The sequence below is a fragment of the Hypanus sabinus genome, chromosome 3, assembly GCF_030144855.1.
Source record: "Hypanus sabinus isolate sHypSab1 chromosome 3, sHypSab1.hap1, whole genome shotgun sequence".
Lineage (NCBI taxonomy): Eukaryota > Metazoa > Chordata > Chondrichthyes > Myliobatiformes > Dasyatidae > Hypanus > Hypanus sabinus.
The window spans coordinates 29,939,683-29,955,327 of NC_082708.1; the positions used below are offsets into that span (position 1 = coordinate 29,939,683).

Below are 15,645 nucleotides of genomic sequence, written 5' to 3' on the forward strand. Positions count from 1 at the left end.
GTCATCAAAATGCCAGATAAAATCAACACCTGTACCCGGCTGAATGCCCCAGAAGAGTTTATGAGGCTGAAAGTTATACAACAATAAGAACAGAATAAAATAGGTGGTAGTAGAAAATGGGTAGGCCGCTCAGTCCCTCCTCCCTGCTACTCAATATGATTATGGTTGATCTAACTTCAGCCTCACCACCTCCTCTACAGACACATAGCCCTGAATCGTCTGACCGTCCAAAAATGAAATTTGTTCTTCTTTAAATACCTCCAATAATCTGACCTCCATAAGTCTTCGGGATAAATACCACGCCACCAGTTCGGCTTATCAAAGTTCCAACATAAACTTAGAGGTGTACAGACGATAAGAGGCAAAGATTGAGTGGACAGCCGAAGACTTTTTCCCAGGGCAGAAATGGCCAATAGAAGGGGGCATAATTAGATTAGATTCAACTTTGTTGTAATTGTGCCAAATACAGATACAAAGCCAATGAAATGCAGTTAGCATCTAACCAGAATAGTGTAAAAGAATAGTGTTATTTACAAAATAACTGCAAATAAAAAGTAAGTGCTACAGCACACAAATATAAAAGTGCTGAGACAGTACAATACGTGTGCATTACTGCTTAGCGCTGTGATGTGAGGTTCAGCAGGGTCACAGCCTCAGGGAAGAAGCTCTTCCTGTGCCTGCTGGTGTGGGAGTGGAGGCTCCTGTAGTGCCTACCAGATCGCAGGAGAGTAAAAAATCCATGGTTAGGGTGAGGTGCATCCTTGATAATACTTTTTGCCCAGCCCAGGCAGTATTTGTGGTAAATGCTCTCAATGGTGGGCAATTGGGTGCCGATAATCCGCTGGGCAGTTTTCACCACCCACTGGAGTGCTTTGCAGTCCGATACGGGACAATTGCCATACCACACTGAGATGCAGTTGGTGAGTATGCTCTCAATGGTACAGCGGTAAAGGTCCGTCAGTATCCTGGGACAAAGGTGAGCTTTCTTGATGCTCTGCAGGAAATAAAGGCACTGTTGCGCCTTTTTGATCAGGAGGAGTTCAGGAACCAGGTGAGATCCTCGGAAATGTGGACACCAAGGACTTTGAAGCTTGATACACGCTCCACTACAGCTCCGTTGATGTAGATGGGGACATGAGTGTGGCTACACGCTCCACTACAGCTCCGTTGATGTAGATGGGGACATGAGTGTGGCTCCACGCTCCACTACAGCTCCATTGATGTAGATGGGGACATGAGTGTGGCTACACGCTCCACTACAGCTCCGTTGATGTAGATGGGGACATGTGTGTGGCTCCTAATTTTAACATGATTGGAGGAAAGTGTGGGGGTAGGGGGTGTCAGGGGTACATTCTTTACACTTAGAGTGGCGGGTGCAAAACTCTCTGCCTGGGTGGTGGCTGAGGCAGATACATTAAGGATATTTAAGGAGCTCTCAGATAAACACATGGATGATAGGAAAAAAGGGAGCTACGTAGATTGATCTTAGAGTGGGTTAAAAGTTCGACATGATATCATGTACTGTAATGTTCTATGTTCTAAGAAAAGCAGCCCACTCAGAGAAGAACATTACACACCATGAATTATTACAGAGCGCAGAGACTGGGCACGAACAATGGCAGGCATAATCTGTGTATCAATACTTGCCACCGCTCAGGACCTTGTCAACTTGAATTAGAATGACTTTAGTCAGGAGATTTGGACTGGTAAATCTAAACAAGCTATACTCTTACTCAGGCCACGTGCAAGTGGTAATCTTGTCCAGCTCACCACTAACAGAGACCTAGTATTCGGCAAGTCCAATCATCCATCCAAACTAGTTTAACTTTTTGGGCCACTACAAAAATGCAATGTTCCACAGTAGTAACTACATTTTGATTAACAAGTTAAAACCTGTCCATTTGCTCCATGTATCCCAAATTTGGGCTAAATAGCAGTTAGGTTCAAATGGATTTCACTATAAACTGGCAAGTAAATTTGCAGCAAATTTTTGTTAAATTACACAAATGCTGCCTATATTCAAAGGTTATACATATTGCTTTATGGACTAGAAAGCTGATTTAAGGCATATTATCGTACCTTTAGCCAATCACTCTTATTAGTATTATTGTTGCCAATGAAGTCAATACTTCATTTAGTTATGTATACTTTTTCTGGCTTCATTCATTATTAACTCGTGATCCATACAAAGTCAGGCAGGGCATTTGATAGTATTGAATGTCACCAAAGATCAACGAGGACACCATGGGACAATGTGAAAGAGGTCACTCTATTGTGTTCACTGTTATACTAACTTCTGACAGTGAATCCTAACAAATACAATGCTTCTCAGCCAATGTTCTGTACTGAAGTGTGATATCATTCAGGTTTGCAATACATCTGGCCATCATTTAGAAATAACAATTTCAGAGTTTCCACAGAACCTCATCTGCAACTTGCATCTGCTACGTGACATGTAGGCTGTGACTTTATATAAAGGTTAGCTAAACACACGGTATAAACATCATTTGCATCAACGACAAAGCACTTCGACTATGTGCTGGAGGCAGCCCACAAGTGTTACACCCTTCCGGCGCCAACGTAGCAAGTCTACAACTTACTAAACAGTTTGTTTTTGGAATATGGGAGGAAACCAGAACAGCCGGAGGAAACTCATGTGTTCAAGTCTGCAGCCATCAGGAAAGAGGTACAGGAACCCTTGGTCCCACACCACCAGGTTCAGGAACAGTTATTACCCTTCAACCAGCTGGCTCCTAAACTACTGAGGATAACTGCACTAACCTCAACACTGAATTGATTCCACGACTTATAGGCTCACTCTCAAGGACTCTAGATAGATAGATAGATAGATAGATACTTTATTCATCCCCAAGGGGAAATTCAACATTTTTCCAGTGTCCCATACACTTATTGTAGCAAAACTAATTACATACAGTATTTAACTCAGTATAAATATGATATGCATCTAAAATCACCCTCCCAAAAAGCATTAATAAATAGCTTTTAAAAAGTTCTTAAATAGTTTACTAAAATGCATTGAGTGGTAACTTAAGCTCAGTCCTAACCCCGGCACTTTAACATGTCTTGCCCCTGGTGGTTGAACTGTAGAGCCGAATGGAGTTGAGGAGTAATGATCTCTTCATCCTGTCTGAGGAGCATTGCATTGACAGCAACCTGCCGCTGAAGCTGCTTCTCTGTCTCTGGATGGTGCTGTGCAGAGGATGTTCAGGGTTTTCCATGATTGACCGTAGCCTACTCAGCACCCTCCGCTCTGCCACCGATGTCATACTCTCCAGTTCTGTGCCCACAACAGAGCCCGCCTTCCTTACCAGCTTATTAAGATGTGAGGCGTCCCTCTTCCTAATGCTGCCTCCCCAGCACGCCACCACAAAGAAGAGGGCGCTCTCCACAACTGACCGATAGAACATCTTCAGCATCTCACTACAAACATTGAATGATGCCAGCCTTCTGAGGAAGTACAGTCGACTCTGTGCTTTCCTGCACAGGGCATCTGTGTTGGCAGTCCAGTCTAGCTTCTCGTCTAACTGCACTCCCAGATACTTGTAGGTCTTAACCTGCTCCACACATTCTCCATTAATGATCACTGGCTCCATATGAGGCCCAGGTCCCCTAAAGTCCACCACCATCTCTTTGGTCTTGGTGATATTGAGACGCAGGTAGTTTGAGTTGCACCATATCACAACTCATTCTCAGTATTTATTTGTTTGTTTATCTATTTATTTATTCGCACAGATTGTCTTGCATATCGGTTGTTTGTTAGCCTTTGTTTATGTGTAGGTTCTCACTGATTCTATTGTGTTTCTTTGTTTTACAGTGTATGTCTGCAGGAAAATGAAACTTAGGGTAATATATGGTGACATACAGTAATACATACTTTGATCATTGATTTACTTTGATCTTTGATCAAAATTCTGAGTTAGAGTGGTTTGGTAGGCAAAGACTTTAATCCATGGAACATATGAGGCCAAAGGGTGATCTTATACAAGTGTATAAGTATCTAAGTGTATAAGTGGATCTTATACCAGTCGGTGGCGTCTTAATACGCTCGGCAGAGGATGGTGCTCGGAGAAGCTGTGCTGGAGGGGATGGTCGGAGGCTCGGAGGTTCGATGGACTCCAAGTCCGCTGCGGTCGGGGCACTTTCACTGCGTCTGCGAGGCTGAGTCCGGCCGCACCATGGAGGTCCATAGCGGGGTTATTCCTTTCTGCCGCCTGCGTGGGATGACGAGTCTATCGGGAACCTGGGGACTTGTGGAAACTGTGCGGTGGTTTCTTTTGAACTTAGTCTTTTAACATCTTTGGACTATTTTTGCTGTGCCCATGGTCTGTTTTTTTTTAATCAATTATGCTATTGTTTGCACTGTTGTAACTATATGTTGCAACTATGCGGTTTTGTGCAGGTCTTGTAGCTTTAGTTTTTGGTCTTGTTTTGTCTGGTGGATTTGGAGCTCCTTTCTGAGGAACGCGCAAAAACGTTAGCGCAATATTAATACATAGCATCCTCTCCTGACTCTGGATTGGGGATTGCCAAACATTATGTGGATTTTCTGGTGTAGTCTGTTTCATCATGTGTTTTTGTGATATCATTCTGGAGGAACGTTGTCTCATTTTTTAACTACATTGCATTTGTGGTTTCTAAATGACAATAAACTGAATCTGAATCTGAAAATCAGATGGGAGAAGAACGATTTGAAAGGGACTTGAGGAGCAACTCCTTCACACAAGGAGTGGTGCGTGTAGGGAATGAACTGTCAGAGAAAATGGCTAAGGCAGGCACAATAACAACAGTCAAAAGACAGCTGTAGAAGTACATGTATAGCAGAGGTTTATAGGAAGATGGTCCAAATGCAGACAAATAGGATTAGCTTGGTGGGCACCATGCTTGGGCTGAAGGGCTTGCTTCCATGGCTCTGCGGCACTGTAACTAACAGAAAGCAGTAACAAAACCATTCCAGTGCAACCACAAAGGTAACCAAAAGAAATGAGGGATAGGGAGCTGCAGAAGGAAACTGAGGCATCAGGAGTCATATGAATCTCCTTATTCCTCAGTACATTCCAAATACCATGCTTTAAAATCCCTCCACAATCAAATGGTCATGTTTCCTTGGATCTAGCGAGCTTCATTTGGTTTTGATGAATTTAATAATCCAAGACTGATTTACTTTTACGGGCTCTCTCACAAGTGGTTATTGTTGTCAGATAAGAACAAAGGGAACAACAGAGGGAAGGCTGAACAAATATGTGAAGAGGAAAGGGAGAGAATTGACAGGGTTTGATAAGTAGGTATGGTCAGCCATATAGAAAGCACAAAAAGCAGCTGGACTCTCTTTGCTGTAAATGTTATGGGAACCAAGGAAGTAGGAAGCAGGCTGATTTTAATCAGAAGTATAGATGGTTATGGGTCAGATGAAGTAAAAAAAATTCTAGCTTGACTTCAGTAAGAATCAATTCCTCCAGATTTAAGATTGAGGTAAGTAATCAAAGGTAGCAAATAAGCAGCCAGAAGCAGCCTGGGTAGAAGTAGCTTTTAAGGAGGCTATGTGCCTCCATGATAATGCACTTTTACATTTGTGTTTGACATCAGCTGGGCTTCCTGGAATCTTTGGAATGTGTAAGAAGGGGAAGAGGACTGGATCCATAAACTGGGTGCATTTACAGAGCAGTTTCTGAACTAGGTGGCACAGGAGTGTACCCAAATGATCCTGCCCAACGTCTCGCCTGAAATCTGCTCCGATCCCATCTTACCCCACCCTGTTGCCCATGCCACACTGCCTCTGAGTCCCTCCTCATCTACTCATGTAAAATCGCCTCTCATGTTCTCAGCTAAAGCTTTCTCCTCCTCTACTGTGTCCATCTGCTTCAAGTATTCCCAAACTATAAATGCCAAACAATCAACAGGAAAAAAATCCAAAAGGTTTTCAACCGTAGAGGATATTAATGAAATATGAGATGCACATCCATTATTCCTCCTCTTCTCCAAAATTACCCAGTCCTTTGAAATTATGTATGCAATAAATATGGGGAAGAGGTGCATAGTGTAGTGGTTTCTGAGAAATATACTGCCTTCAAAAAGATGCCACAGTGCTAAGAGAGAAACAGAAGTTATGCTGTAATTTATTGCTTTCCCAAATAGTTAACATAATGAAATGACATTCCCACTTGCAGTGGGGCTCCAATGAGGAAAGGAAGGAAAGAAAGTCCATTATTCCAGTATGAGAATGCACAATAATATCTGATACATTTCACACTTTTAGAAAATGAGAATTAGATTAGAAATTATGCAAAACATTTGACAGACTAGCATGAAATTGCTGTCTCTGCTATCTTAGCATAGACATCATCACATTTACAAATGGAGCGAAATAGCTGAGAGAAAGAGAGAGAAATTTCATACGACTGAATGGAGCCTTCACTCAGTGAGTCAAGTCTCACATTATTACAAAGTTAAAGAAAATGTTGAAAGAATTAGCATATTGGATATTAAATTACAAACTCGTTTTTTTCACTGCAGTTATTAATACAGGGTATAGGTCTTAAGTTATCGTTAACATAGATCATTGTGAGCAGAAGGGCCTGTTTCTCTTCTTGATTGTTCTATCAAAATCAGATTCAGGCTTGATATCACCAGTCTATGTCGTGAAATTCGTTGTCTTTGTGGCAGCAATACAATGTAATACATAATAATAGAAAAAAATGTGACTTACTGTAAGAAGGTAGTATATATTTTAAAATAGTTAAATTAACTACGTAGTGCAAAAATTGAAATAAAAAAGTGTGAGGTAGTGTTCATGGGTTCAATGTTCATTCAGAGATCGGATGGCAGAGAGAAGGAAGCTGTTCCTGAATCGCTGAGTATGTACCTTCAGGCTTCTGTACCTCCATCCTGATGGTAGCAATGAGAACAAGGTATGACCTGGGTGATGGGGGTCCTTAATGATGGATGCTGCCTTTTTGAGGCGTCTGTCACATCCACAGATTCAGCAGCAGAGTAGATAAAGCAAGTACGCTTGTGAATATGCTAATTATTATTTCGTCATGCTAGGATTTAACACCATACTTCTTGTTGTAGTGCTTGTCGAGACTTGGACACAGCACAGCAATGCTTCGCTGCCTGGTTGCACTTGGCCTTGCCTGAGAAATGGGACTGTCGAGTCAACTGACTCTGAAGACTAGCGGTATTCGTTTTATATTTTAGTTGTTCTTTTCGGCCGCAGTGTAGGCTTTGTTTTTCCATTTGAGAGTTTTAGTTAGTGGACCTGTTTGGCCTAAGGTTAATTGTTTTCTTTCCCCTTTAACACTGCTCGCATTAAAGTCTGTGAACTATCGACCCGATTCAATGTCTCTCACCCTGCACTTGGGCCACATCCGAACCCGGTGACAGCAAGGCTTGACCGACACAAAGATGGATCGAGCAGACAGAGAGCAGCTGACCTTGGCCGTGAGATTCATTGGTCAGGTAGGAGACAAGCTACAGGCAATGGAATCTCTTCTCAGTGAAGTTAAGGAGGCAATGAGGCAGATAACCTCGTGCCGACAAACCCAGTCTCACTTGGAGGAACAGGTATCGTCCCGAGACCCACCTGTTCAACAGCTCACCACAGACAATCGGAATCAAGTATCTGCAAGTTCTGCAGTCACAGCCGCCATCCACGAGCTTACTGTGAACAGCCAGCAACTCGCCGGTCCTCCTTGTCTGCTGCCCTGACAATCTCTGCTACTAATAATCCTGCTCCCACGCCCAGACCAGCGCTGACTCCTGCATTCAGACCGCCACAGACACCTGCGTCCATAAAGGAACCAAGTATTCCACCTCCAGGCAGATATTCTGGTGATCATGATGGCTGCAGAAATTTTATTTCCCAATGTGAACTAACATTCCAAGCCCAGTCCGGTCACTTTGGTGTACATGGTCAATCTTCTTGACGGACCTCCACTCAGCCTGTTCAACGCTTTACGGGAGCAAGGATACCCCGCAGCCCAGTCGTTCCGACATTCCGTGATGGAGTTAAGGAGGGTTTTTGTTCTTCCAGTACGGGGTCAGCAGGCTGCCCACCAATTCTTGGACTTGCACCAGGGCAGAGGAATGGTGAGAGCCTATGCAGTTAAATTCTGTACCCTTGTAGAAGAGACAGGTTGGAATGAGAGATCTCTCTTCACTGCCTTCCAGTGTGGATGGAACACAGGGGTCCTGCATGAGGTCACTGTCTGGGATGAGGAAGATAGCCTGGATGACCTGATTAATCTGGCTATTCGAGTTGACGAGTGGCACTAGGAAAGAATGTTTCAAACTTCCTACGCCGCCTGATCTCCATCTTTCCTCACCTTCTCTCCCTTTTGACAGCATCTCTTCTTGAAGATGCCCTGGATAGTACGGAGGCTGGAACTCATGATGAAGCTAAGTCACAACTCTCTGCAGCTTATTTTAATCCTGCGCAGCAGCCCCTCCCTGCCCCCATACCAGCCAGTTAGAAAGCTCTCCACAGTACTTCTGTAGATATTTGCAAGTGTCTTTGGTGACGTACCAAATTTTAACATACAACAGCCTAGCAACCATGATGTCAATTTAACCTGCTCATGGTCTGTATCTCTCCATCTGTTTGTTAATGCATCTATCTAAATATCTCTTAACAATTAATGCTATAACTGTCAGAAAATAAAATGATTCCTTACTCATGCTGGGAATTCGAGGGGTGCCAAAGTACAGAGAGACCTTGGCACTTTTTAAACGTACTTGGCTCCAATATGCTACAGCTTGCAGGTCCACCATATAACTGTTGTTAGGCTGGAGACCCTCCAAGACCACATGGTTCTGATTCTATAAGGAACAGGAAACACCATTGACATGTGTACAATATCTGGTCCGATCACAAACTCCAAAATTTGTTTCCAGTTCAGAATTCATGCAGCAAATTCAATTACAGCATTCAAACAAAATGTCTGCTCTTGACTCAATAAATCCATTCTTCATCTGCAAACTAAAATAAAAATCAAACCTTCAAACTCCAAGCAAAACGTAACAGGGTTGAGTGAAAAAGAGTTATAATTTATTGCATTCCCAACTAGTTAGCACAGTGAAGTGACATCCCCATTTGCAACAGAGCTTATATGAATAGAGGACAGATAAGATAATCCACTTTTAGAAGGATTTATAACAAGTATTTTATTTTATTTAGAGATACAGCTCAAAACAGACCCTTCCAGCCCAATGTGCTACACGGTCCAGCAACCCATTGACTTAACATCAATCAAGGGGCAATTTACAATGACCAATTAACCTACCAACTGGAACATATTTGGATTGTGGGAGGAAACCAGAACACCTGGAGGAAACCCACCCAATCACAGGGAGAACATACAAACTTCTTACAGACGGTGCTAGAATTAAACTCTGAACTCTAGTCTTCCCCAGGCAGTAATAGCATTGCACTAACCACTACGAGGTTTGTTATATTAAGTTTCACTGCATAGGAACTGACTTGCCAGGCAAGATATTTGTAACATAAAATGTTCAACCACTCACTCCGTTTATGGTTTTCCTTCTTTTCTTTTTGGCTGGCACCATTGACTTTGTGTTCACTGTCCAGCTCCAAAAAATCTTGTAATGGTGAACAGGAATGTCCGGTTCTTCCAGCACGTCCCACAGGATCCTTGTGGTAATGGTGCCATCGCTGTTGGCAGTAAAGTTGCTGACTCTCACGTTCGATGGTGCAGGTGGAGCTGAAGGATCTGAAACCAGGCAGGCAGTGCATCAGTGAGAGCTAATTATTCAGTGGTGTGGCATGCTTAATTGTCAATCTCTAGATGTCAAAAATTGAACAGAAACTTGACTTCAAAAAATAAAATCAAGCTGGCTTCACTTCAACATGTCCTGTGCCTCAGTAATCTCCTATAAATGTCCATTAATTCCCAAAGTACATATGGAGATCAAAATGAAATTGCAGGCTTACTTATCTTACTGAGGGCAATTAATACCTTTCCCTATTGCAGTTAACTGTCCTATCAGCAAATATATGAGCTTAATTTGGTGATGTCTGTAATGAGCAAGGTACAATAAAGTTGGTAGCCACTGTTTTACAGAGTTCACACCAGGATTTTCAATATTTCCTTCTGGCATCTGATCTCAAAATTAAAATCCCCTTTTTCTACTTTATTTATTGTCCAAAAAGCAGAAACTACTAATTGTCAGGTCTGTTTCTGTCCTATGTCAAGCTGAGGGAGAGGAACATTTTCCTTTGATCAACTTTAACCGCTCTAGAGAGCTCAGCTGTGGAGTAAATTGTCATACTACAGCAAAAGCAATACCACACTAACTACCCAGTGGCCTCTCCAATCAATTACCAGAGATTTGATGTTCTGCACCCATTAGTCAGTTGGGTGGGACTTGTGCTATAATAAGGGCAGAATCTGTGGAACATGTTCTCTTCATTGACTTTACCAGGATCTGTGAGGTTCACCTTCAGTGTGTCACATTTGAAAGGCTTCTTTGGCAACATCTCCAATGTCCACTGCCTTGATACTAAATAAATATTCACCTTCCCCAAAATGACCTGACTTGATCCTGCTTCTGCTTACCACTTATTACATACCTCTCCAAGCCCCCAACATCTCCTCCAAAACACCAGACTCATTCCCCACAATCTCAATAGCAAGAAGGCAAATTAGCAAAATTGCTAGCTGAATTGTTGGTCTTGATCCCAGATATTTTTGCCGAATATAGAGCATTTGGCACATTAACTGGTTTGGAGAGTGGAAATGTAGGGACTCTTTCTGTATCTTAGAAACTCTCTGTTATGGGAGTTTCTCCCCCTGTTGTGTTTCTCTTCATCAACTTACACTTCCATCCCCTGACTTCTCCTGTCAGAACATAAGGTAGTCACACTACTAGAAATCACACAGTCATGTCTCCTCCTCCTTCCTGCCTGAATTACTGTACGGTAATTCTAATAGCAGAATTCCTGAAAACGCTCAAAGCTTATTACAGACATGGGAGATTTTCCAAGCCATCCAAGTGCACAAATCTCAGGAGTCAGGTAATTCATTCAGTTCAGAGAAAATTAAGATGATTAAACTTAATCTTACCATGAATTTAAACTCAAGCATTTGAATGCAGGAACATGATAAAGTAAGCCTCTTTATTTTATTGATTGTCATTAAAGGGATCAACCCATTAGTTTATGCTATCCTTAACTTTGAAAGCATTCCTGATGCATCACTGATTCAAGCTTACATTCACTTTCAGAATACTGAGGCAGTCAAGAATTCTGCTTTCTTTGGGTACGCCCCCTTTCTGTGAAGAATAGTCACTCTCAACTAAAATTCCAAAGTTCTGTTGCTTCTGAGTCCTGTTTGGAAACATATCTTCTGTTTCACAAAGGTTTAGTGCTGATCAAAAGCATTTTTGCAGGTGAAGTCTGATTTAATTAAAATCTACTTTATCTATATACATTGTTGAATATACAGTTCTGGAACTTCAGTGAATAAAAGTTTCGATGAACATCTGAGTTGCATATTTTAAGACAAAAATAATCCATATTCATTTATGATCACCTTGAATTATGTATCATAATTGATAGTGGTAAGGCTTTCCCATTTTAAAGACTTCCAGATATAATGGTAAAGTAATTATGACAACATAAAGCTTTTCAGCGGTGGAAAAAAGAGATAGTTAAGTTATCCTCTTTCACTCAAAACCCATGTGCACTCAAAACTGCCATGGTGGAATAATGGATAGCATTATTAGCTCGGAGTGTTGGAATACTGAGTTGAATCCCGGTGTCCTCTGTGAGGAATCTCCGTATGTCCTTCCCGTGGAATGCATGCTTTTTCTCCAGGTGCTCTAGCTTCCTCCCACTGTCCAGAGACATACTGGGCAGGTTAATTGGTCATTGTAAGCTGTCTCATGATTAGGTTAGGGTTAAAATCTACTTCATCTATATACATACTTTGAGGGTTTAAAGAAGGTTCATGAAAATGAGTCCAAGAATGAAAAGCTTATTATATGAGGAGCGGTTGATGGCTCCAGGTGTGTGCTCACTGGAATTCGGAAGACTGAGGGGGAATCTCATTGAAACCTATCGAGTGTTGAAAGGCCTGGATGTGGAGAGGATATTTCCTATGGTGGGAGAGTCTAAGACCAAAGACACAGCCTCAGAATAGAGGGATGTCCATTTAGAACGGACATGAGGAGGAATTCGTTTAGCCAGAAAGTAGTGGATCTGTGGAATTCATTGCCACAGGCAACTGTGGAGGCCAAGTCATTAGGTATATTTAAGGAAAAGGTTGGTAGACTCTTGATTAGTCAGAGCATGAAGGGACACGGGAAGAAGATAGGAGACTGGGGCTGAGAGGGAAAATGGATCAGCCATGATGAAACAGCGGAGCCAACTCAATGGGCCAAAGGGCCTAATTCTGTTCCTATATCTTGTGGTCTCATGGGCTAAATCAGGATTGTCAGGGTTGATGGGTGGTTCTCATTGGGCCAGAAAGGCCTAATTTGTGTTGCTTCTCTAAATAAATAAATTAAATTAAAAAACAAGCCCTGAATCAACTAACATTGACAATAATAGACATATATTGATTGACTAATTGTAACACAGATGTTTAGCGATATTTTCCCTTTGATATAGACTGAAACAATCTTATGAAGTCATCTCACCCAGCAGGACTTCAGAGTCAGGCTGGGAGAGTGGCTTCTGTTACAAATAACAGTATGTTTTTTTATAGAAGACAAAACAAAAGGTTTTATAAAATGGAAGTGTCAATGAAAATAAGATTTCAAATGTTTTAAGGCGAACATAAATATGGCCTGCTGCCAGGACCTACTTTTTTCTGGTAATAAGAGAGTAATAGGCTCAGTCCAGGAGACCTCAACCTTTACAACCCCATTAAATATGACTGCTCTATTTGATACGCTACCTTTCCCTGGCCATTAATTAGATATCCAACCCTTTGAGCTGTGCCGCCCTAGCGACCCCCAGTTCAACCCTCGCCTAATTACGGGGCAATTTACAATGACCAATTAGCCCACCAACCTGTACTTCGTTGGACGGTGGCAGGAAACCGAGGCTCCCGGAGAAAACCCACCCATTCCACAGGGAGGACGTGCAGACTCATTACAGATAATGTCAGAATTGAACTCAGGACTCCGACGCCCCGAGCTGCAATAGCTGAAATGCATATTTCTTTTCTAGGCACTTCTCAAAGATAGCTTCAATGGGCTACAATGGTAGATGCTCTACTTTCTGTAATTACAGGGGTGATTTTGGAAATAAGTCTGTTTTTTATTGTTATTTTCTTTGTTACATTAAGGACTGGCATAGACAGAACACTAGCTTGGTGATAGGAAATGCAATGAAGGCATAAATGGGTCTTTCCCTGAATGGTAATTTGTAATGCTGGACTTTCAATTCGGTCATTGCATAAATGACTTGGAAAAAGGAATCAAAGATTTGGTTCCTAAATTAGATGATGACACAAAGAAAGATAAAAGAGTAAATTATGAGAAGGATGTAAGGAGGCTACAAAGTGATATTATATACAGTAGATTAAGTGAATGGGCCAAGATATGGCAAATGACATATAATGTTGGGAAATGTCAAATTGGCAGAAAAAACTATTGTCCAAATCATATTACCCAAAGGGTGAGACATTTCAGAGCTCTGAAATGGAAAGAGATCAGACTGCACTTAGTGTTAAGAGCAAAACTACCTACATAACTGGAATATATAGATTGGTTTTATATCGTGCATGTATAAGTACATCATGCGTGCACTTTGGATATTCTGTGGAAAAACTCTGCAATAAATTGCACATGCTTCATTTGAGCTCCTTATTCCTCCCCAAACGCCTCACAAAAGCCATTGTTAAAAGTTAACTCTTCATGGAATTGTCCATAGGTGATACTGAAGACAAGGACAGGACAGTGCCCAGGAAAAGCAAAGGAGAGTCATTAGAGATACTGTGATGACACGGCTATACTGGTAGCATGAACCTGAGAAGTTCATGATTAATCACAACAAGTAGTAGGTACAGATTTGAAGATGACAAGAAGTAGCTCCTGCAAATGCTAAGATAATCTAGCACCTGTTGAAGTAGAAATAGTACAGATAGCAGGATTTTTTAAAAATACAAATACTGGAAATAGAAAACAAAAAGAGGAAATACTGTGCAGGTCTGGCAGCACATGTGGAAGGAGAAACAGAGTTAATGAATTTGTCAGCCTGAAACACTGGCCATTTTTGTTCTTCCCTCAGGTGCTGCTTAACCTGCTGAGTACCTTCAGCATTTTTTGTTTTAATATCATAATCACATAACTATCCGAGAACGGATACGTAAGAAATCTTGGTAGTTATAACCAAACACAAGAAGCAATCCAACATACATCTATGGAAATATTTACAGGGGAAGTAACATCATCCAAATTGAGGGTATGGGAATAAGGATTGGAATAAGTTCATGTGCATGAAGACAGTCTATTCATTGTACTTAAACAATGTTGGCAAATATCATTGTCCGATTTAAGGAAGTCATAGAAGACTAAAACCATAAAAGACTAAAAACAGCTGAGAGTTACAAGTTACAGTATCAGAAGTCGAGAGGGAAAATTAGAGATTATACAATTGTTTCGAAGAATTTGCTGAGGTAGAGCAGTAATACTGATTTTCAATCATGCTCAGTGAGTTACGTTTGTGTGTGGACTAACTGATGACCATGTTTTGTCTAAGTTACTAAATACGGTTCATTAACTTATAAATGAGTATACGAATTTCACCAATGGAAGTGATTTCTGAAAATTGGAAATAATTTTAACAGGAACTGAAAATGAATGAAAATTTGAAATACGGACCAATGGCAGAAGCAATAGTAGAAGTTTCATCGTTAAGTTCTCATCAGAATGGAGGTGTGCAAAACATAAAGACCACATGAGTGAATGATAAATTTTGCAGAGATAAAATGTGATTTCAAAGTGATAAAGATTGATAATCAAGACATTTATATAAATATTGATATTGCTGCTGACTGCACCATTATGGTATGGGTAAGTGTAACCAGATGGTTAGGAAGATGCTATTAGTGAGAAGCACATTAAAGTTGAGAATGTGTCCTGGCAAGAATCTTAGAAAAGTTAGGACAAATGGAAAATTATCTTCCATAATGGGAAAAAGGCAAGGTTGCTGATTATAGTGGTTGATTATCTGAATAGACCAAACTGGATGGGAGGAGAAATAGGCTGATAGCAATGTGGTTGAATTGGAAAAGTTTCTTTAATATGAATATATCATAAAGAAGCTTCCGGAACATTATGATGGTATGTTGAAGGATTCATGTGTGGGCACGAAAGGGCTACCAGATCATATTTGCACGAAACCAAATGCCTAACTGAGCTGTTCTACACCCTGAACACTCAGATCAAAGTAAAGTTGAGCTGGAGCAACACAGGGCTTTGGTAAAAGTGTACCAGAATGATGGAGATATACCATTCATAATGGTATGTAAGCTAACAAGAATACACAGCTGCAGTGACCCAGGTTCAATTCTAACCTTATGTGCAGTGTATGGAGTTTGCACATTCACCCTTTGACTATCTGGGTTTGCTTCTCGTAGCTGTTCTGGTTTCTTCACAAGT

General features: G+C 41.3%; 1 protein-coding gene across 2 annotated transcripts in view; it reads right to left on the reverse strand.

The window, feature by feature from the left end:
- The window catches only part of LOC132391145 (anosmin-1), a 196,098-nt gene that overhangs the window by 26,045 nt on the left and 154,408 nt on the right, over positions 1–15,645 (reverse strand). For both annotated transcript variants that reach the window (XM_059963969.1, XM_059963968.1), the window contains exons 7-8: positions 9,541–9,746; positions 8,691–8,835 (exon numbers count right to left, since the gene is read on the reverse strand). In XM_059963969.1, the coding sequence (XP_059819952.1) occupies positions 8,691–8,835; positions 9,541–9,746 (351 nt within the window). The remainder of the gene's footprint in view (positions 1–8,690; positions 8,836–9,540; positions 9,747–15,645) is intronic.